General features: G+C 33.2%; 2 protein-coding genes across 4 annotated transcripts; both read left to right on the top strand.

Moving 5' to 3' along the window:
- Positions 1–7,632: 7,632 nt before the first annotated feature.
- LOC128190814 (multiple epidermal growth factor-like domains protein 10) lies at positions 7,633–12,569 on the top strand. Of its 2 annotated transcripts, none has more exons than XM_052863018.1 (6): positions 7,633–7,756; positions 7,994–9,628; positions 9,735–9,866; positions 10,628–10,675; positions 10,891–10,972; positions 11,214–12,569. In XM_052863018.1, the coding sequence occupies exons 1-6, from the start codon at positions 7,633–7,635 to the stop codon at positions 11,254–11,256; spliced, it is 2,064 nt and encodes a 687-aa protein (XP_052718978.1). In that variant the 3' UTR covers positions 11,257–12,569. The 2 variants fall into 2 exon arrangements, 1 of the variants encoding a protein (XP_052718978.1); XR_008244391.1 differs by having other exon boundaries at positions 7,645–7,756; positions 10,840–10,972; positions 11,214–11,224.
- Positions 12,570–13,007: 438 nt separating this feature from the next.
- Positions 13,008–24,106, top strand: LOC128169651 (uncharacterized). Of its 2 annotated transcripts, none has more exons than XM_052835764.1 (10): positions 13,008–13,445; positions 15,157–15,367; positions 16,546–16,628; positions 17,390–17,929; positions 19,380–20,617; positions 20,733–20,939; positions 21,254–21,361; positions 23,150–23,251; positions 23,618–23,759; positions 23,981–24,106. In XM_052835764.1, exons 1-10 carry the CDS (start codon positions 13,391–13,393, stop codon positions 24,064–24,066), a joined length of 2,772 nt encoding a protein of 923 aa, XP_052691724.1. In that variant the 5' UTR covers positions 13,008–13,390; the 3' UTR covers positions 24,067–24,106. The 2 variants fall into 2 exon arrangements, with proteins under 2 accessions (XP_052691724.1, XP_052691726.1); XM_052835766.1 differs by having other exon boundaries at positions 13,013–13,445; positions 21,254–21,337.
- The last annotated feature ends 446 nt before the right edge of the window (positions 24,107–24,552 follow it).

The raw sequence follows: 24,552 nt of genomic DNA on the forward strand, positions 1-24,552 counted from the left end.
GATATAATTTAATATAAAATCATATATATATATATATATATATATATATATATATATATATATATATATATATATATATATATATATATATATATTCGAAATTTTAAATCGTACTTGAGTATACCTGCGCTATATACTTACAAAGGCAAAGTATCAAGGAAAAATGACGATATTTACATTTGGAAAAAAAAATACTTAAGTGACGTCATAGATGGAGAGGTCATGGACAATGGTGACTAATGTTGAGTTTAAAATGTTAGACAACCTCTGTATAACGTTGGATAAAGATTTGATTTTCATACGATACTGCACAAGAAATTGTTAAAATTTGGGGGGGGGGGCAGTTATTTGATCATATGCATGTATATAGTCCTTTATTGTAAAATACACCATTCTGACATTGCCTATGGAATGCCATAGCTGCCTTAAGGTCAATTTCATATTATATGAATTGGTATTAATTTATTTGCAATAGAAATATCATTATATGCAGTGTTAGCATCATTATAATATACATTGCTAACATCATCATATACTGTGATTACATTCATTCTATTCAGGGGTAAAGTCTTTATATGAAATGGAATAATAATTACATTATGTCGTCAAACCATTATGTGGAGTAGTTTATTCATTATATGCTATGAATAAATCTTTATATGATATGATAAACTCATTTCATAAAGAGATGAACTCATAATGTATTGTTGTTCAATCGTTATGTTTTGTGGAACACTCTTCATGGCAGTTGCAAAATCTTTTTATGCAGTGCAACTTCTTGACATTAGGTGATAAGATCATTATATGCAGTACTAACATCATGTTATGGTTTATTAAAACCATAAGGTATGGTGTTTAAACCTTTATGTATTGTGGTGAAAGCTTTACATGCAATTGTAAATCCTTTATATAATGTGACAATTTTATTATATTTATGCCGTTGTTGAGTCATTATATTATGAGGTCAGTTCTTTACATGATGTGACCATTTCATTATATGGAGTGGTAACTTCTTTATATGCAGTCGTAACTCTTTATGAGGAGGTTGTAAACTTGTTCTCGCTGAAAAGTTTTAATGGGGAAGAGGTCCAGTTTTATTTTGAAAAAGATGCTGCGTTCATTGTGACGATGCACATTTCCTGGTCAACTTGTCGTTTGTTTTGAATTCACACACACAAGAGAGAGAGAGAGAGAGAGAGAGAGAGAGAGAGAGAGAGAGAGAGAGAGAGAGAGAGAGAGAGAGAGAGAGAGAGAGAGAGAGTTTATCTGTCCTTTAACATCGATATCATAATATCAATCATTGAACCCATTTTGTGTGAAAAATCGAATGTATTATTAGTAGAGTATGCTTTTAATTTAAGAATAAAAGAAATTACAAAAAATTAAACAAGCGTTTTAAAATCAAAGTCGAAAGACCTTTGTTTCAATGTACCAGGTAGGTGCTTCTCCTCGCTGATCAATTCCTTCAACACAAAAGGAATAGACAGATTTTCATTCATAGACATAAATAAAAATTCGTTTTCATTTTTTTAAAAATTAATTTGATTTTTAAGACATAATAAAGAAATTGGTTTGTCTTAACCTCTTTTATGGTTGTTTCATTTACTGTATAAAATTTAAGCTCACCGGGCATGTATTTTTGTATTTTAGATCCTACAAAGAAGGCGTTGCAATTCCTGTGCTATTTTCCATAAAGCTGTTGCAGATATCTTCATATCATTTTTATAAGACCATTTTATACACAGATCCAGAATTTTTTTTTTTTTTTTTTGGGGGGGGGGGGGGGTCCGATGAATACTGAAGTTTGCCGAAGGGGTGAGGAAAGAGGGTCCGAGGCAATTTGTTGGAAATTTAAGAAATTTGAATTTCTAGTTCTAGACCACGTTGCATTAAACAAATCGTAAAACACTGAAAAATGTGACTGGTTTCATGGCATATCCAATTTTTGTTTCAAAGAGGCATATTTTTAAAAATTAAACTTCGAAAAAAACCCTCCGAGGTAAAAAAAAAAAAAAACCGGTGTTTTAAATCTTCGCAAACTTCATCGTGTCTAGTATAGCCGAGTGGTTACGCAGAATGGCTGAATCATCACGGAGACTAACTGCTTGGTATTTTTAAAATTAATTTTTGATCGCACGAAAAGGTATTACCCTATTCTGATGGTTTTGAAAATAATTAATGTCAGGATAAATAAGTTTCGAAACGCTTGTCATTGTAATATTTTACATTTGTGCTGATTTTTTTCAACGTTACCGACTTTGTTCACATTTTAATCATGAATTGTAAACATCTGCTGCTGAACGACGAATTTTTAAACAAAGTACATTGTAACGCATCAATTGATAAAGTTTATGTATTTTTTTTGTAAAATATGTCGTTTTCAAAAATATATGTACATATTGTTCGACATCGTTAAAAGCAAGCCGTGCAAAAATGTATGAATCAGCGATGTACGGATAAGTTTGTTGCAAGCGCCACGGTTTATATGGATGCTATTAAAACGATTTTAAATAACAATCAAAGTAACTGCAAAGTAACTCAATTTAAACGTTTTTGAAGATACAGAATTAGATTTGTTAATTAAGCTCCGAAGAATTACATGCATATTTAAAAGACGCTAGCAAGTAGAAATCAAATTGTCTATGTTAACATCAAGATACATAAAGTGATCTACCTAACTGTATGCGCGGTTCTAGAAACAGAGGAGGTAATAAATTTCTACAAAGTACAATCATTTTTTGAAATTTATTTAACTTTTAAAATTAAACGCGTACTCTACTAAAATTTCATTCGATTTCGATTAATCACACATCGATGTATCAAGAACAGAGAAACAAACTCTCTCTCTCTCTCTCTCTCTCTCTCTCTCTCTCTCTCTCTCTCTCTCGTGAATTCAAAACATACATGTTCACTTTCACAATGAACGCAGCATCTTTTTAAAAATAAAACTGGACCTCTTCCCCATTAAAACTTTTCAGCGAGAACCATTTTACAGCTTATAAAGAAGTTACCACACCATATAATGAAATGGTCACATCATGTAAAGAACTGACCTCATAATATAATGACTCAACAACGGCATATATATAATAAAATTGTCACATCATATAAAGGATTTACAATTGCATGTAAAGCTATCACCACAATACATAAAAATTTTACCACCATACAAATGTACATAATGATTTTAACACGCCATAACATGATGTTAGTACTGCATATAATGATCTTATCACTTAATGTCAAGAAGTTGCAACTGCACATGAAGAGTGTACCACATAACACAACGACTGAACAATAGTTCATTATGAGTTTAGCTCTGTATGAAATGAGTTTATTATATCATATAAAGATTTATTCATAGCATATAATGAATAAACCACTGCACATAATGATCTTATGACATAACGTAATGATGTCACCACTTTTAAAGTGATCTTTTCAAAAAGATTTTATCCCTGGATATAATCGGGAAATTACAGTATATAATGATGTTAGCACTGCATATAATGATGTTACAACTGCATATAATGTTATTACTATTGCATATAAAAGATGATATGAAATTGACATTAAGGCAGCTATGGCGTTCCATAATTGCCCTGATATTTTGCCTTTTTACTTGAACTGAAATAGTCGTATACAGACAAAAATACATATAATTTATTTCGTCAGTTTACTTGAAGATCCAAATTGATTATCATTAATCAAAAAGGAGTTGTGCTAAATATTTTTAGTTGAAGAAAGTTTGAAGAAAAGCAATTTTACAATATTAAAAATTTATTGTTAAACTTTTAGCGGGATTTTATTTACATAAAAAAGGTCCAATTCATAAGACTTATTCTGCCTGGTGCAGGCAGATAGCTAACTTTGCACAACGCAAACAAAAGTCACACGGGTTTCATATTTTATTTTGTGTGGAAAAGTTGCCATCGTGAATAATATTGGTAAAAAACTAAAACAAATAGAAATAACAAATTACTAAATAGGAAAATATAGCATCTTACTTTATACTTTTAAACTGTAAATTACTTTAATGACCATAATGGCGTGCCATACTTTTAAGAATGTTTTATCTGTAAAATAAATTTCCATCTATAACTGTACTTCAAAAATACAATTTAATACTAACAAATTTAAGCAATTACTTCTATAAAAAGGACTTACTTAGTTGTTCTAAGCACGCATCTAACATGACAAAGTGATACAGGACTGGTCAGTAAGGCTGACAGGAAGTTAGTGATTGACCAGATATAGTTAACTTGTACCAAAAATAATTACCGGGTATATTAAACTCAAAGTGGTTAGCTTTTACAAAAAATATTTCTGAAGAATTTTAAAATTAAACCATAGACAACACAAGACTCTTTGTTATTGTGGTCTGTAGCAAAATTGAATCATTTATTTGTTGTTAAGTTGAATATGTTGGTTTGTTAATTATACATTAGAACAACAAAGAATATGAATTAATGTTGGTTGAATTTAAACTACTTCAACAATGGTGATTATGTCAGTGTAACAAAAAATGTTAACATGGGTTGAAAATTGACACGGGTTTGATAAAATTATATCATTAGTGGTCAACATTCTGTCCACTAATGCAACATTATATCGTTAGTGGACGGTGTATCATTAGAGGTTGCTACATGTACATACCACGTTTTCAGTTAAATGAAATATTAAATGATTGAAGTCAGAAAAATCAACCTTTGAAATGTCAAATTACCCAAGACGGCAAATATAGCGGATAAAAGAGTTAAAGTTTTGAAACCGAAACTTTTTAAGTACACACATGTACAATTAAACTGTGAAGAGCAAGTTACACTTCTGTTCAAATACAGTTCAAAACTCATAAGTCGGAGTTAATTTTCAACAGGGTCAGTTTTCAACGTGTCGATGTCATTAGAAGTTTGAAAAATATTTTTCAAGCTGTTGAAAACTGACCCCAGGTATAATTTCACGACTTTTGGTATCAATTTTTCAACGTTGAAAAATGATATCCGGGTCAAATTTCAACCCGGGTCAAGATTCCTCGTTACGCCGGCGATTGCGTCATAAATGTCCAATACTCCCTAAACACACCCACGAAAAAGTTTCTGTGTAGTGTTTGTATCTGTATTGAACACAATATTTTTTTTCTGTCAAATCAAGATCAGTAGCTTATTATTCATCATTTAATTTTGTTAATCTTGCAAGTTTAAGAAAAGTTATTGTTAAGTTGAATTAATTAAATAATCATTGATCGCGACTTGTCTGATAAAAATATGTAAAATTGCTCATTATTGTGCTGTCAGTTAATTATCATGACTTCTCAAAATAAATTAAAGTTGAAGCGATTTACCGGAAATATTACATAAACGGCCGGTATTGGTTTGACAATCTTAGCAAACCACGGTCAACATGAACGATCATGGTGGAGAGAGGTATATACATGTATAAACGGACTCCGGACCATGGCTTGAGACGATGTTGTTTGACATATATTCCTTTTAGCTCTATCCACACAGTTTAACAACAAGAGACAGAGTTCTTAGTCTTAATAACAAACTGTTGCTATCGGAACCCCCCCCCCCCCAAAAAAAAAAAACAAAAAAACAAAAAAACAAACAAAAACAAAAATTCATATCGGCATGAATATCGGACAATAGTAAGAATTAATTTTATCAGATACATAATAATTGCGTCGAGCAAGTTCCATTTCAGAGACAATTCAAAAACCTGTAGTTGGTCAATTTTCAACGTGTGAGGTCATCAGAGATTAGAAAAAAACCTTTTTTAAGCTGTTGAAAACTGACGTTTTGTCGCAGTTTTAACGAAAGAAAAGCCCCCCCCCCCACCCCACCCCCGCCCTCTGTTACAACGACATGATCCCTATTGTTTAAGTAGTTTTAATTCAACCAACTTAAACTGATATTCTTTGTTGTTCTAATCTATGATTAACAAACCCATAGAGAGAGAGAGAGAGAGAGAGAGAGAGAGAGAGAGAGAGAGAGAGAGAGAGAGAGAGAGAGAGGAGAGAGAGAGAGAATCTTTTATCATGTTATATGTTATATCATTAAAGGTTTCAAATCCATTCACTAATGCAATTGAAAATGTGTGCAAATGTGTATCATAAGTGGTCAAGGTAGTACTTATTTCTCATTTTTTTTCCATATCATTAGAGGTTACGGTTTTTGACCGCTAATCATATGAATCTGAAATTATATCATTAGCGGACGGTTAGGTTGTTTGTTAATGATAAAAGTATATCATTAGTGGTCCTGACTACTAATGCAACACTATATCATTAGTGGACGTTGTATCATTAGAGGTTGCTACACAGCTTTGGTGTTGTTTGTGGCGAGGGAAAGTAAACTGTTATTATTTTAATCATTATCGTTAAAATATTGAGGGAATTTCATAGAACACGATGACCAGTTTGTGTCCATATTGTTACACTAATATTCATAATAATTCATGTATAATGATGGGTGCACGTAAGGATCGAATTTGCTGGGATACGCATTTAAAATTAAAATACGCCTTATTAGGGCATAGTAACGATTTTGTCGAATTCCATTTTTCTATTTACATTGCATTTTTTGATTTCAACGCTTTATTTATATTAATTGATAGTAAGTAGCATAAACATGTATTTTTGTTTTGAAACACATGACTAAAATTGCAACTTCATTGTAACATACGTGTGCGCCACATTTTCTACTTTTACTGTATCAAACAAGATTATATATATATATATATATATATATATATATATATATATATATATATATATATATATATATATATATATATATATATATATAGTTGATGTGTAACGTTAACCTTAAGTAGAAACTCAGTCTTGAAACTTTTAACTTTTTTAAACTTGATTTTTTTTTTCAGCAAACCAAAAGATCCCGTCTTACCTTGGGGAACAAGATGATGTTGAAGATGGTATGGGACACTTTCATTTCATGACGTACTTTTTATCGAAATAGACAATGAAATAAAGTATAGTTTTCCAAAAAAAAAAATTCTTTCCCAAAACTGTAATCTAACAACCGAGAGCAATTGGTTAGAGCGTTAACTATGAATCTGTAAGTCACAAGTTCGAATCCAACTGGAGATTTTTATAACTTTAACCTTTTCAAAAGATTTATTGGTCAAATATCGTAAAATTTTAAAAATTCTAAAACAGTGAAAGTATTTTAATTAATATGATGAACTTTTATCCACATTAATATTGACAGGTGTCCCATGCCACCTTAACACGGCTCGTGGATTTGGATTTGAAGCATTTTTTTGATATTGTGCATTTCATTTTAATATACTCTGTAGTAATGGATAAAATCATCGTTTCGGACTTAGTCTCGAAAAACCATTGCAGAAGCGGTTTGACATCTTTTAACAGAATACAAGGAGACTCAAGGAAAGGGTCACAATAGGATCAACAACATAGAGGGATCTGTTGATCTTAACAAGTAATGCCCTACAATACGTACCTATTTGCTATCAAATACAAATTATTGCAGATGGTAAACTTCTCCAGTTTACACACACATATATAGCGACCCAGGTATGTATGTCAACGCTCTTCGTATCTTTTCTAATCTATATCTACCCAAGTCATTTTGCAATGTAAAAAATGCTATGTTTCATGCAGTGACCATGCTTTGTAAATGTTTAAAAGAGATACTAGTTGTAGTAGTTTTATGGAATTGTATTTTAGTTGCTTCCTTACAAATAAATAGGTTATCAATTTCGGAATCAAGTGGTAGGTACTTGAACTTCATACTCATATCGGCTTATCCTCAGTATTTATTTTTGAAGCAAATCCTAAGATAAAATATTTCAAATTTATTTACTAGTATAAATTTTATTTTCCTTAAGGTAAGTTTCAAGTGACTATGTTTCATTTTATTTTTATTTAACTGGAGGTGATTGTACATGAATATAATGTAATACGGTAACGTCATAATTACTTTATCTATAATATGAAATGGTTTTGTAGATGTAAGCAATTGTACCAATTGTTGGTGGGGATGCGACAGTTATTCTGGAAATTGCTCAGGGCAATGTGCCCATGGCTACTTTGGACCTCGTTGTGACCAAGACTGCTTCCAGTGTCTGGACTGTGATAAAAATAGCGGTGTTTGTGTGTCCTGTCATGACCGCCATTACGGTGACAGGTGCGAGTTCAAGTGCAATGAAAACTGTATGGTCGGATGCAAGATATCCGGAGACTGTTATAAATGTAACGAAGGATTCTACGGGAAAACATGCAACTTGACGTGTCCGTCCCCAAATTGCCGTAATGGGTGTGAAAGGTTTACAGGAAACTGCACTGATTGGGGTTGCAATGCAGGCTTTTGGGGACCACTTTGCAACAAAACATGTCCGGAAAACTGCGGGTTTACGTCCTGTCACCAAGTAGACGGAACCTGCCAGACGTGTAAGGATGGGTACAGTGGGAAAACGTGTAGTGAGAAGTGCAACTATGAACACTGTAGTTTGTGTCAGTTTGACGTCAGCACATGTTTTAACTGCTACCATGGTTGGTGGGGGGATCATTGCGACAAGAGGTGCACGAACCACTGCAGTCAACCGTACTGTTCCCAACATACGGGGAAGTGTGGTAAATGTAACGCTGGGTATTATGGTCCGTACTGCGATGGAACTTGTAAATCTGTCTGCGAAACGTGTTCGGATAATAGTACTTGTGATACATGTAAAACGGGGTTTTACGGTTTTGATTGCACACAAAAATGCCCTGGTCACTGCGAGACATGTGCGCATGATGGAAAATGCATAGAGTGTCGCGCGGGATACTTCGGTAATGGGTGTAAGTGTGAGCTATCACAATGTAATGATATTTCAAAAGGCGTATGTTCAAATTGTAAAAACGAAAAAACGTGGTTTCCTTCTCAAAATGGATGTTGTCCATGTAGCAATAATTGTAATTTGAACAATGAAGGTCCAATATGTAACAGTACAGGGTGTGTTGCAGGATGCAGAGAAGGTTTTATTGGCAAGGACTGCGATGTATCTTGCAGTGAGCACTGTGTAGAGAAGAACAACAGTACATGCAGCAATAAAACGGGGGAATGCTTGTATGGTTGCAAACAAGGCTGGCACCTTCCACATTGTGATTTCAATTGCAGTTTGAACTTCCCCCACTGTAAATCATGTAAGGAATATACAGACAACAAGAACAAACCTTATGTGGTCTGCGAAACTTGCAAACTAGGGTACTACAAAGAGTTATACTCTGGACACTGCAAACCTTGTGAGAACTGTGATGGTAACATGTGCGATGGAACTATCGGATCATGTAATTGGGGTTGTGAAAAAGGATGGTACGCAAAAGGTAGACGGTATTTATGTGAGTACCCTTGTCCTGATAAGTGTTTGAACGGGGATTGTGAAGGAATTGGAGGAAAGTGTAAACTTGGTTGTCAACAAGGGTTTTATGGTTCTCATTGCCTGGAACCTTGCCCGAGTCAGTGTTTGAATAGAACATGTGAGTTAACAAGGGGAAACTGTTTACTAGGTTGTGTTTCAGGAGCACGTGGGACATACTGCAACGAAAGCTGTAGCTCTCAGTGTGGCGTCAAAGGCTGCAGACAGGATGATGGGCATTGTAAAGGTTTGTTGAGCTGTATTCAAAAGTATCTGTATTATTAATTTTTTTTTTCATTTCATAAAGTTATTTGGGTTATAAAAAGCCTAGACTAAAGGTGTTTTTTTCGCAGACTGTATCAGTGGTTATTATGGAACGATGTGCCTGGATCGATGTAGTCCTTACTGTTTTGATGACAAGTGTAACCAAACAGGGTTTTGTTCGGGAGGGTGTGTCAAAGGATGGACTGGACACTTTTGTGAGGGTATGTCACTTAAAGCGGAATATGTATTTGCTTTTGATTTCATTAACACATCAATTTTTTTTTACACGATTTAGAAAAAAAATTTCAAATTTTCAAAATCATATTTACGTTAAATTTTAGTTTTAGAGATGACTGTACGTATTACATGTATATCATATAATTTATCCTAACGTATCTGTTGTTGCAGTACATGTATTTAGAAATAAACGCATGTAAGTTCGCACATATTATAGTCCGTCACAAGATATTTATACAGTACCTTTGGACGATTTTTGATAAAAATACACATACCTGTAAAAAAAAAAAGTGCAATTTTTCAACGCTACATTGTTGGATTTTTACATACTATTGAATGAGTATCGTTTGAACCCCCATGTATTTATAAATATTGAGATGTTTAAGAAAAAAATTATACTGCATAAATATCATGAGACAGATTACAGAATGCCAAGTTTACTAAGTGCTTAAAGGCAAGGTAAACATTAACAGTATATTGTACTAAATAACGTCCTAAGTACGCAGAACTTGGGAGATGTATAAGTGTTTAATGTGATTTAAGCCGATATGCTTTTTGAAGTTTGTATAATAATTCAATCTAACGAATTACTTTCAGGGCATAGTTTAGTAACCTTCATGCTTGAATGATGAATATGCAAGACTACCTCAATTCAATTTAATTTTCTAGTTCTTTGGGTTCAACAGACTTTTTGGTTTTATCCTTTCTGTGGTTTCGACACTCTGTTTTTTTTTTGTCTAAACAGTTTTGCAGCCCGGCCAATCCTTACAACAGTCAAATCCAGTATCTACAGGTACGTTTGCGCAATAATTTATACTCTATAGTCTAGTAATTAAAACCTTTATTATAAAAATTAACTAATCATTTAAATATCATATATTTAAATAATTTTAAAAAGTCCAATTTTCTAGTGTATTATTCTTCAGCGCCCTATAGAACCCATGTACTTTTCTTCAGGTTTTGATTTTATATTCAACTTCTCAGCCTAGTGCTTTTCGTTTGATTCAGTGACTATTGTACTAGCCGTATTTCTGGGGGTGACAGTTGTGCTGATGTTCATCATTTCCTTTATTCTCTGGAAGAGCAGGAGGCAAGTGTATCATAGTATCCAAATAACAAACGTGAAAAAGGCCCGCCCCCTATATAAGCAAATCCGTAACATTTAACAATATTTTTAGAAACATTCTATGAACTGTTTATAATTTTTTTTCAATTTAAAGACCAGTCGTGCATTTAACCCTAAACATCTTCGATGTGAACTCGAAGAAAACTCTATATATTAAAACATATATATCTCTTTTTTTTTTTTTAACAAAATGTATTTTTTACAGGTCGGGGCGTGGCGATCTTGGTGTCGAAATGACAGGACAATAATCTCTGTGGCGTTTTATAATATACATTTATACATTAAATTAGGCAATGAACATGTAAAAACATCTTACTATTGAGTGAGAATGCACAGTGTAGATATGTATGCAAACTTCTTTCTGGCAACAACTGAATTATTGAGGGATTCTTTCTTGAGGGGGAGGGGTTGTTGTTCTAAAAAAAACCGTATCGTTTTTATTTCAATAATTATGTTTGATGAAACCTACAATAAACAATTTTGATATAACACGCATATAAAATAAAAGAAATATCTCCTTTCTAGAATATAACATGATATATTATTAAAATAGAAAAAATTTAAGTCTGATGAACTAGAACTGCTGGAGCATTTTAATCTTTACGAGACAATGCATGTGTGCTGGAGAGCTATCATCTCATTGATTAATCTTTTAAATTTACAAGCTTCATTGAGCACCAAATGTGTATAGAAAGTGTTTGTTTGAGAAGTTGAATGAATATTTATTTTTGCATTAGTTTGGAATCGGATTACATGTAAGCCAATTGAACAAAAAATTGACAAAGGTGCATAAAAAATCCAAGTACAAATAAAACATTCAGCTATTTTTTAGGCTGTTTTTCATATGTATATTTTATTTTGACTATAATCGTCACGATCATGACTATGTCATAAATATGTCCGGAGTTCACATATTCATTTGTTTATAATGGTAACACAATGTTTTATAAAGGTGTCAAGATGTCTTTTAAATTCATAACAATATTTGCACTTTTCATTATTTTTACGCATTTTAATAACTTTCCCTCATAATTAATGTACATATTTCAGTTTTTCTCACCTAAAACAGCATAATGTATGTCAATTGGTATATGCAAATTCGTTGATTTCATTTAATCCAAGTTTCAGGATCTTTGAACGAAATTTATTCCACTTTTAACTGCGCAATATTAAAGCTACCAAGATATTTTAAATACCACAGATAGATTTATAATTATAGCCTCAACATCCTTTGCATTTTTGCTATTTTTCTACTTTCATTTTAAGCATGTTATATGTTTGAGTACACACATCTAGTTGTTAATTTTTTTTCCTTACTAGACTCTACAAATATATGTAAAACTAATGCAATTTTTTTTATTAAAACTATAAGCAGGATATAATTCAAGTGTATGATCATGTTTCACGTTGGCCTAGCATTTCGTTTAGTGGATATGAAATGTTTACCCCTAAATAAAATTCGTGTTTCAGCCCATGCTTTTGGCAGAAGTAATTCTGCATTGTTTTTCAAAATAAAATTAAAAAGGTGTAATAAAAATGTTCAAACACTGATTCTTTTTTTAAATTTTGCAATTGATATTTCTATATAAATTTCGTATCTTTCGTTTTATTTTTTGAGTCCTTAAAAGCTTTTGATTGGTTGGTTTTGCTGGTAGTATGATCTTCATAAGAAGTTCATAAGAAGCCAATATGAATGAATAGAAAGGCGACAAAAAGGCATGCATATGCAATTGGCCTTTCCTAATGTCTTCCCTGATCTAATATTAGTAGAACATTGTATAAATATCTAATTTAAAAAAAAAATAATATTCATTCTTAACACACCATTTATATTCCGATGTAAAATTCATCGCGGGGGGGGGGGGGGGTGGAAAAAAAATGATAGATTCGGAATCTGCATTACATTGACTAAATGAATTGTTTTTCACGTAAGAAATTTCTTTTACCTAAGAAGTCGATACGGTTCACGTAACAATAAGTTAAGGTAAAAAAAAAAAGAAAGAAAGAAACTACACTATAAAAGTTGGCGTAGATAGGTTACTCATTCTTGTTTTATTTTCTATGGAGAGCTTAATGAACAATAAGATGTCCAGATAAAAATGATGAGCGTTTCATTTGCCAGGACAACATATCGAGGAAACGTTTACATGTCAATATCGTCATCATCAATCAACTGTTTGTTTGCTAGGCTGGTCTTTAACATGTGTGAAATTGCCCTGTTTGGTCTTCAACGCTAAATAATTGAAGATTTGAAGACTTACAAGGTTTCCAGTATAGGAAAAACTTTTTAGTATGTTCTGATGTCTGTGTAGATAAAGGAAGTACATGTATATGACATTCAACATGCCTTTAACCAAATGACAGTTTGACATTTAGAGGACCATGGAGAGAATCAAGGATTTTATTCTGATTTTAACACTTATTTACAATGTACGAGGTAGGTACCACTTTCGTGTTTTCAAAGTGTGTGTTTTCTATTCAATGTACGTAAATAAACTTTTTAACATTCATAAACCTAGATCTCAGTTTAATTTTCAGGTTTCTTTAATTGGATGATCAAAAATGTCATTTCATCAATAGTCAAATATCACCAATATTTTATCAAATATTAATATTTTGATTATTACCTATTTTCAACAGTTTTTTTAAAAGAATAATAATTTTAAAATATCATCAAAATTTAATGCAATATAATCACTTTTTCCTGGATTGGCTAAAAATATGATAATTACACGATAATCAAATTTATAGCCATGCTTTAATTTTCAGTATTTCAAAATAAAAGGATAAGTACATGTATAAGTACACTCCTTTCTATCATTTTTTCCTACCAGTTGCAACCTGGTACATTAAACCTACCTCGTATGCATGCTTACCATCATGGCATGCTTGCTAGTAATGTTACAAATACAATATTAAAATTAACAAAAGACTATGAAAGGAAAAATGCGTTAAAATTCTCAAATACAGTGTAAGTTATATTTCAATTTAAAATTTTGATGAAAAATTGACTTTACCAACACTACTGTATAATATAATAATCAAAACTTATCAGATACATATATATTATATGTAAATGAAAACTATGCAATGCGTATTATTGTTGTTGTTTAAACATACCATTAGGTTGTTTGATCTTATTTTCATAGTATGTGGTCTTAACTGGGCCGTTGGGTTCCTTTTTGACGTATGGATAGTGGATGTATTTTTTATATATTAATTGAAACACGATAAGAATACAAAATTATTTTCTCTTATGACAAGTACTACAAGGGCTAGACTTATCATTCCAGTCATGGTTATGTCTAATTTTGCAAAACAGGTTGGGGGGGGGATAAGCCCCCTAGCCCCCCCCCCCCCCCCCCGGTTTCGAAGCCTATGCAGATAAAGGCAGATTAATAAATATACAAGGAAGAATTGCATGTCGTCAAGAATGTGCATGTACGTCTACGTAATCGAGATAAAACTATATGAAACAATCTTTTTGACCTTTTGAACAAAAAATAAAACTATTTTGATCACTGACCTACGTGCTCTAATCTGTCAATAGAACAGCATTGCAATCACATACATCTCAATTGAGGGGAAAGTGTAGGATCCTAGTGATTCATTACATTCTAGTAATTAAATTACAGGTGACGTTTATAGTTCTCGATCGCATGCCGTTTTTTAGTGTGAGGGTTCTGGTAGGAATTTAACCCTGTGGTATATAAACAAACATATCAATAGGCGTACATGTAGAAACATTGCATTAAGATTATATAGATAAAGATTATTAAGTATGTATAATATTTTTTTACTGAACCAACATGTATTTCTTATTTTGATAGATCGAATTTCTGAAATTGTGTATATACAATGTATATATAAAAATAAATGATCCATATTATTTTTTTCATTTTTGTTTTTGTTTCTAAATACAAAAAGTACAAAAACGTTGTTTGTCTTAACGTTTAGAGTGTTACTTATTATTTAAACATGAATTAAGTTTCACGTCAAGTCCAATTTTTTTAAAGAAGGAATGGAAAAACAAATTTCAGTTTCTGAAGTTTTTTCATATTTTTGCAATTGTAAATAATCTGGGACATCTTTGGCATAAAAAACATTAAAAAAATTAGAAAATATTAGTACAAACCATTATTTTCCAGATACTACCGCACAGGGAAGGCCGCTACAGAGTATCATAAGCTACAAAGGGATCAACGGGGTTGTTCATATTGAACCAAATTTCAGAGCCAACACATCGCTCGGCGTTGTTTCTTTTCCAAACATAAGGAGTACGTATTTGGTGGAGATCAGAGAGAACAGGGTGCTCAATGACGTCACAGTCAGGTGCCTAGACCAGGATCTGGGTAAAAGGTATTGAATCAAAGACTCAAAGTCGGATCTATACCTGAATCGGTACACTACTATACTCTGTCCCGAAATTTTGCTTCCACCGCTTTTTGCTTGATATTTCGATAATCATAAAAAACTTTTGTACCCAAACTACGTTCATCCATTAATATGAAAAATGTCCAGATTATCTGTTTTGAAAAGTTCCCTCTACCGCTTCAGGTTTCAATATACATCTCAAAATAGAAAGTCTACGGAGATTTTGCATTGCAAATAATAAATTAATTTAATAAATAATAATAATAAATAACTATAATAAATAATTATATAATAATTAATAAGCCCGGATGATAATGTTGAAAAATTGCGCAAGGTGTCCCGAGTACCTCCGAATCGAGAAGAGATGTATAAAAAATTCCCATAGTAAATTTCCGTAAGAAATTTGCTTTCGTTCCTGTGAAATTTTTATGAAATAAAAGGGATAATTTGTCAATGAAGATATCTTGGATATTTTCCATTGTAAATCTCATTGTACTTCTTTCACAGAAATGTGTATTTTTATCAAAAATAATAAAAAAATTAATGGAAGTAATAACTTGGGACAGACTATAGTCAAGCATACGTCTACTGGCCGCAAAACAAACTTTAACTTCCATTTTTTAAAAACATTCAAAGTTATGGAAAACGATTTGTATTTTTTCATTTCTTAAGTTTATTATTAAGTAACGTTAGAATTTCATTTCTGACAAAAGGAAAAAAGATCGGACAGGTTGACAAAAGATTTTGTAAGTCAACATATAAATCATCTGACAAAAGGAGGCAAAAACCATAACTTTTCTATTTTTTAAGTTCTTTTTCTTTAAAGGTGCCAAATAATGATTTTATTCTATTTTGATTAGCTCTTACACTTTCATAGTGGAAATCAAATTAATTGCGGATATGCTTTACGTGCATATCTATACATAAAATACATACTCTTTATAGAAGGAATTACTATTTCTGTTAAATAATGATGATATTGATGAAACCAGATCCCTTAATCATTCACAATACAACTGTTACAATTCATTTAAATGTTGACCGATAAAAGACCAAACGTCAACTTCATTTTCTTAAGAATAAATCAGCTTGTTATAAAAGCTTGTATCTTGTGCTTTGGTTTGTGTTTACATCATGGTCCTCTTGACGTTTTTCTGTAACAGGTACTTGGGTTCCACGTGGCAGCTTGTTCCAGGCAAAGAACATCAATATTTTGTCTTCACCTCCGACGCTCGCTTACTGAACGGTGAGTTTTACAAACATTTACAAATAGCTCGACACAACTCGCACAGAAAGAAACTTCATTCGACTTGTAGTACATATTTTAAAAACGTCAGAGAATCTTTTTCAGACATGATTTATTTAGATGGAATGACATGGTGACGCACAATTTACTTTAATATAAACAGCCTTTACAATTTTAACTTGCACATGTATTTGAAAATATGAAAATATGAACTTTTAAAAAATATACAATAACTCGGTTAATTAATAAGTAAAAGTAATCTGCCTAAAAAGAAAACATAAACAAATAATATTAACAGTGCGACATTTAAGTCCGGACATGACAAGGTCCGGGCTTTTAGCTACCATTTCCGTTGGACATGGCTTACTTTTGTTTATATATCTTGGTGATAATTAAAGAATTAGTACACTCTCGCTTTAACCTGCACACACACGAGACTAATTCAAAGTAAATATTGCAGCATGGTATCTACAACCAATATTGTTTATAAAATATCTCTTTGTAAGATGCACTCTTAGACTTTTTAATACATGCAAATTAAATATCACAGAACCCGAATAGCAGTCATTCATGTACCTATGTTTAAGTGAGATCACATTGTTAAAACTACTGTAAATGATTGATATTTAAATATACCATTTAGTAAAATGCAACGATATAATGACTCAAGTTTTTCATAATTCATAAGCAGTTTTGAAGTATTTTATTTTATGCTTCACAAAAAATGTCTTTAATCTAGTAAGTCTATCTTTTCCCCCTAGGTAGGTCAATTCTGTTGACCAACACCGATACCGGGGAGAGACTCTGTGGTACATTGGAATCAAGCTGGTTACATAACACGGCTGAAGCGAAATTCCAATCAAACATAGCAGGAAGTGTTGTGTTTAGACAACTAGAAAACGACAGTGACGCGGATACGTCAGTGAGAGTCAATCTTTTTAAAACACAAGAAGTTAACCCATTTGCAGAAAACGTCTACTGGTTCCTACTTTCAAATCCAAGTAGTGATCAGCACAAGGTGACAATGACGTCAGAATGCCGACTTCCGCTTCCGTTCCCACCTTCTCTCACACAACTTTACATCCTTGCCCGCAAATTTGGTCGTCTGCGAGTTGGTCGGGTCAAGGACGACGCAACCTCAACGTTTGTCGAAACAGGCCTACCACTGTCCGGAGTCAGATCAATCATAGGAAATATTCTGGTGTTAGCCAGAGGTAGCGGTGAGATTGTCTCATGTGCTTTTGTAGGTGACATTGAGCCCAGACAAGCTGTTTCGTCGATATTTAATGACGGCGTAAAAGGTAAATATGAATTCATCTTTCACAGTTTTCAAAGTAAAAAAAAACGTACTTTGCCTAGCGTTTCTGATCAATTAATTGAAAACGACAGGTCCTTTTTGAGGTAGGCGCTGGCAGAATGAAGAACTATAAGTGTTTCATGGTCCTATGCGTCAAAGATTGATCTATATTTGGAGTCTTATACGGATATCAGCAGGGGCCGTTGCTATCTGAGTCAAAGACTCTTAACAGAATAGAACAGCACCAATACAGAATATAGTTAATCAATAGACGAATATAGACAGAAAAATCAACCCACTGCTTCAACATTTAAATTTATGCATTAGATTTGATTAATTGTGCCAAAAGAATAATGCCTTAGAGTCTATAATGACTATCACAATAATTTATCCCAATTTGCTTGGGGTCCATATTAAAAAAAATTAAAAAAACACAGAATGAATTCTATGAAAATGTATGCAGTGACATAATACTTCATACCAGTCCATGGATAAGTTTTATAATCATATCAATATTATTTCATCTTTTTTTTAAGGCGTCGAGCTAATGCTCGGCAGCCTTCTAGCGATCGTCTGGATTGGCAATCGTCAAAATTTATGCTCTGCACCGCCTTTTTAATGCGCATAAAAAATAAGTTCCTTGAAGTATTAAACGTATTACAAGATTTGTTATCCTTTTATTCAACTAAATTGTGTACAGAAAACCCAACTTGGCCTCCCTGGTTACTGACAACTCATTGCATTAGTATAAATTTGCTTAATCAAGAAATGGCGGATGAATACAATAAGGCGCAATGTAAACATTCACTAAATATTATTTAAGTTTATCGCTTACATTTTGATTGGAGACCGTGCCCGATAGAAATAAAATCGATATGTAAATTTATTTGTTATCGGGCATGGTCTCCAAAATAAATGTAAGCGATAAACTTATATAGAGATTTTGTTGCAATTAATAACACGATGATGGAGTTGGATTAGATCGCACGTGTTGTGGATTTGTTTGTAAACAACCATACCATAGGTAATCTTGTTTCAAACGGGAATTTAAAAAAATAAAAGTATGTTTTATTATTATAATTATGTATTCAAATTATGAGCCTGTGAAAATTGTTCAAAGACTTTTTAAAGCAGAAAGAAAATAATTTATTTTTGAACTTTGAAATTTCTTCGATTTTTGTAACAATGATGAGTTATTGTATTATAAACGCATCACTACCTATTTTATAACAAAATATACTGCTTTTTGTTTTTAAAACAGCACAAAACATAATTCATTTCCTCTTTATTTTAATATTATTTGATATACGACTATTAGTACAGAAATTCATATTATTGATATCATTCTATATTTTAAAAAATGTCAGCTCGACGCCTTTGTGGCTGGTCCGGCCTTTGATTATTTCATTGACAAGATAGAAATAGTCACGTCTTAATGATTTCTAAATTTACAGGAACAATAAATTTCTATCAAAGGTCTCAATATGATACAACAATAGTACAAATCTCCTTGAGCAACCTCCGAGGTCTGGCTGGGGGTTACCACATTCACAAGTGGCCGGTTCCCATGAAACTGACAGCGTTAGATAATGTTTGTGATGCCCAAAGCATAAGTGGACATTTTGATTTTCCGAGAGACAAGCCTCGATCCCCTCCGCCGGGGAGGGGTACTGCCGACCAGTACGAAATTGGGGATCTTAGCGGAAAATACGGACTCTTAACTGGGCAGGATAGCTTCAACGGTCAATTCCGGGATGACAATTTACCCCTGTATGGGAGGTACAGTGTAATCGGGCGCTCACTTACAATTCACAAGTCTTACAAGGACGAACGATGGGTATGTGCAACCATTGAACCCATCAGTCGAATCACTAAAGCGGTGGCCATATTTACTGAGCCCGTCATCGGGCGAATTGTGTTTACCCAGGTTCGAAACAATTACTATGCTGATACACATGTGTACGTTGAGTTAAGCTACGCTAACGGGATACAAACTCCAACAGTTGATCATAACTGGCATGTTCACGAAAACCCGGTTTGCAGTTTGTTCAATGATAGACCGTGCTCTTGTTCAGCAGCAGGTGGACACTTTAATCCTTTTCGTGTTAACGTGACAGGAAACTACCCAAATGCATGTCGGCCTGACAACCATTTAAGATGTGAACTCGGTGATATATCCGGAAAACAAGGACCGGTTAATATTCGAACTAAAGATGGAATATGGTATAGGAATTATTTTACTGATACAAATTTACCTCTTGAAGGACCACTCGGTATAATAGGTAAATCGATCGTGATACATGATCAAAACAAAGGGAAAGGCCGTCTGGCATGCGCAAACATTTTTGAAGTTCCGGCAAGGGCTTTGTTTGTCGAAAACTGGTATGGTTCGGAACCATCATCCGTTTCTGGCCTTTTCGAATTTGTTGGCAGTGTTCCTCAGTATGAAGATGCGATAGCATGGACCTCTCTGCGTTTGATGGGATTAAATCGTGGGGCTGGAGAGTACCACATACACACTGAACCTGTTGATCCATCATCACCTAACCCCTGCGCTGACAGTGTAGTCGGCGGTCATTTTAATCCTTTCTTCATTAACAAAACAAACAGTCCACCCCCTGGAACTGGGACTCATGATTTTTACGAGGTTGGAGACCTTAGCGGCAAGTATGGATCAGTTCTGCAAGGCAGAGTAAGTAGTTTGGGAATCGTGTATTATTGTACAGCATGAATTAATACGTGTAGAAGGCTTTAAAGAATGACTTATTGCTTAGATTGAACTTAGTCTAATGAACCTGCCTTCACAGGAAACAGCTCTAGCTTCCGGTCCTGACAACTTCTTGCCTGTAACCGGACCACTTAGTATCAGTGGTAGATCGTTAGTTATCCATACTGGGAACGGATCGCGGTGGGTGTGTGGTAACATTGAGGAGAACATCGAGTTGTCCGGGGGAAGAGTTGTCCGAATGATTGCAAGGTTCACCAGAGGCATGTTAATTGGTGGAGTTATATTGGTGAGACCGCAGTTATTATTGGGTCTATTGCCTTTCTTGGTCTAGGACGATGTCAATATATGATATTGAATTCAATCAAATACAATAAGTGGGAAGTACCATTCAAAGTAATTAAGCTCGCAATTATTATAATAAATAAAATATACACTGTACTTTGTGAAAAATGGATCGTTTCAAAAGAGAAGCATTTGCTTCCTTTTACTCAATTGCGCTACGGCCGTGTCTAGCGGCGTCAATTGAATGCTACATACAATGGTAATTAAGAATTTTATATATATGGTCACATAAATATTTAACAATATGCTTATTTACAGAAACAGTATGTCTACACTGATAATACGGTCAGCGATACAGAGATTTGGATGGACCTAAGATTTCGGAACAATGAGGGATTAAGGGTAAATACGAACGACTCTGCAGAGGTAACACTGTAAAGAATATAAAAGATATTGCTTTTATCTGGTGTCGTTACATTTACACTGCACAGGTTCTCTTAATGCCCCCAAACCAAAGTTACTATAGATTAATTTATTGATATCTTTATAAAGATTTTTTACAATTTAAAATTCAGACCACGCACAACTTTAAGATAAGTTATTTTATAAAGTATCATTTAAGCAAGGTGTGTATATATATATATATATATATATATATATATATATATATATATATATATATATATATATATATATATATATATATATTTATTTATTTATCTCATACGTGTGGTGTATATTACCCGTGTGATAAACCTTTGCTATATCACACGGGTGATGCTATATCAAATACTTCCGGTCGGAACTACTTTTGACACAGCCCCTCGCTTCAACGCTTCTGTGACCTATTTTCGAAGATTTGCTAGTACTTTCAACATAACTATATCTACTACAAAAATTAATGTAAAATTGATTTTGTCAAAGATTTAAATTACAAATATGAAGGAAAACACATAACTGCGTAGAACAGGCGTCGGAACCGGGGGGCTATTGTGAGTGGGGGGGGGGGGGGTTAGCCCCCCCCCCTCAACTTTTTTGCAAAGTTTTCATAACCGTAACCACAAGACCCTTTTTTCTTGTTTGTCAAGATTTTTGATAAATTTAGCCCCCTTCCAACTTTCAATTTGCTTTGTGAAGTTTATAAAACTACAAATTACGTTAACTATCAATTAAGGAGTTCATCCTGACGACGCGATGAAAACAGAGCGCTAGCGCTCTGGTTGTGTTTATATACAAGAACTTACCGAAATAATGTTTCATGAGACTTTTATTCCACCACCAGTAAGCATCCTTATTCACTATTTTCAATTAGCCTAGTGTTTGTTTTATTAAACATCATGCATCAACATCTGTTCCTCGTTCGAGTCAATTCAAACTAACGAGCATTCGCAACTTTGTGTATGTCAACAAACTTGATTATTCAAGTCTTCTAATCGGAATTTCCATTTAATCAAGTGAATAAGCTCTAAGAAAAAATATCTAGAGCTAAAAAATTATTTTAAGGTTTATTTCAGTGAAACTTTACATTAAAACAGTTAGATTTATCTCAGGAATGACGTACTAAATTGTATTGCGCAAGGTCACAATAGCCGCATAACACAACGTTGCATCATCGTTTTTAACCTTTGAAAAAAAAAACCAATTTGGGTCACACAAGGGACTGTCTCAAAAGCTTCATAATATAAATCAAATTGTTTGAGATAAATAGAACATCTATAATTGTGTGATTTTATATTTGCTTTATCCAACTCGTTGAAATGGTTATATTCGCTCGGCAAGCCTCGCGAATATATACACCATTTCAACTCGTTGGATAAAGCAAATATAAAATCACACAATATAGATATCCTCTATATATATATATACATATATATATATATATATATATATATATATATATATATATATATATATATATATATATATATATATATATATATATATATATATATATATATACACACGTGTCAATGTAACCCCAATCTGATGTGCGGATGTTGTTCGGTTTTTGGGGGATCTTTATGAGTGTTTTATATATTATGGAAAGGTAAACAGAAGATATTTTGGCTAGAGTAGTACTTTCTTGTAAAGTTTTCTAGATCTGCACGATTGCACCCTCTATACCAACACAAAACAACACAATTATTGATGGCTGGGTTTCTACAGTTTGAACCGTTTCCTTTCTAAAATCATATGTGATCTTATCCTTCACAGATTAGAGGGCTGAATTGGCACGTGCACGTGCATGGTGTGGTAGAAGGAGGTAACTGTCAAGATGCTGGTCCACACTACAACCCTTACAACGTCAGTACCACGGTAAGACTTCATTACAGCGCGCGTATCTACACCTGAGTTGAATTCTTGATGTTGGTACAATAGGTGCATTGATGTCAGCAACATCACTAATAAAATCATTGTCGTAATTTAGGCCTATTGCATCTTTTTTAGTCATACTCTATTTAGGAATAATGTCTCTTTTCCGTAAAAGGGTCTATATTTCATTCGGGGGGGGAGGGGGGGGTAATTTATTTTTATTTTATCTTTTTTTTGGGGGGGGGGTTGGGGGGTGGGCGGTTATGTTTTCCATGTAGTTGGTTTGTTTCCTGTTTATCTTAAATCAGTTAAGTTGATTTCATTTTGATTGATTTCACTTTCGTAAACTAATAAGGCTTGTTTCTTTAGGCAGGATATGAGGAGTGTTCCTTTTCAAACCCTTACCGATGTGAAGTAGGAGATGTAAGCGGGAAACACGTTGTATATGAAATCGGCGGTGGTCCAAGATTTTTCACCGATGTAAACTTGCCTTTAATTGGTCGATTTGGAGGTACGATATAGTGTTTCATCCAATCATTATACATGTATTTCAAGACACTTTAAACATATTGACATGAAGAACTTGAAAAACTTGAAAAATGGAGATCGATAAACATGTATCATAGATATGCAAAATATATTTCAAAAACAAAATGTTCAAAATTATATGTGTTTATAAAAGTTTCCTTTATTTTGCAATGCAATTAGATTTGGATATATATTTTGTTACAGTTGGAAACAGGTCTATAGTGATTCACCAACCCAACAGAGGAGCTGGGAGATTCGACTGTGCTAATATTGTTCCCTTATTTGTATAGTTATCATTGTAATAAAACATGGTTTGGATTAAAAAAATAAATAAAATATAATTAAACGCATTTTGTCATTCTGTTTAAACACAAAGCTGTGTTTGGAATGTTTTTGATTGATTTAAAAAATGTTTTCCAAGAAAGACGAATTTGGTATTTCAATACTTGTTTAATAGTACGTCAGATGCATATGGATGCAAATTAAATAACAGATAGGAAATGACCCTCTGTTTAACAAGAAAAATGTTAAATAATTGTTTCAACTAGTTTCAAATTATGATTAACAAATCATTTAGAATAAATAAGCAAAGAACTAGCTACCCTAATTATATTGAGACACAACCGTCTCGGTCAAATATTTGCAATACAAAGTGTCGCTATGCAATGTACAAAACATCAACAAATAAAACTACCTTACAGTCATCAGCAGCAACACATACTAGTAAGCTATCTATGTACACAATTTTAGAGGAAATATAATAAATCTTTAAAAAA

Source organism: Crassostrea angulata, chromosome 1 (assembly GCF_025612915.1).
Source record: "Crassostrea angulata isolate pt1a10 chromosome 1, ASM2561291v2, whole genome shotgun sequence".
Lineage (NCBI taxonomy): Eukaryota > Metazoa > Mollusca > Bivalvia > Ostreida > Ostreidae > Magallana > Magallana angulata.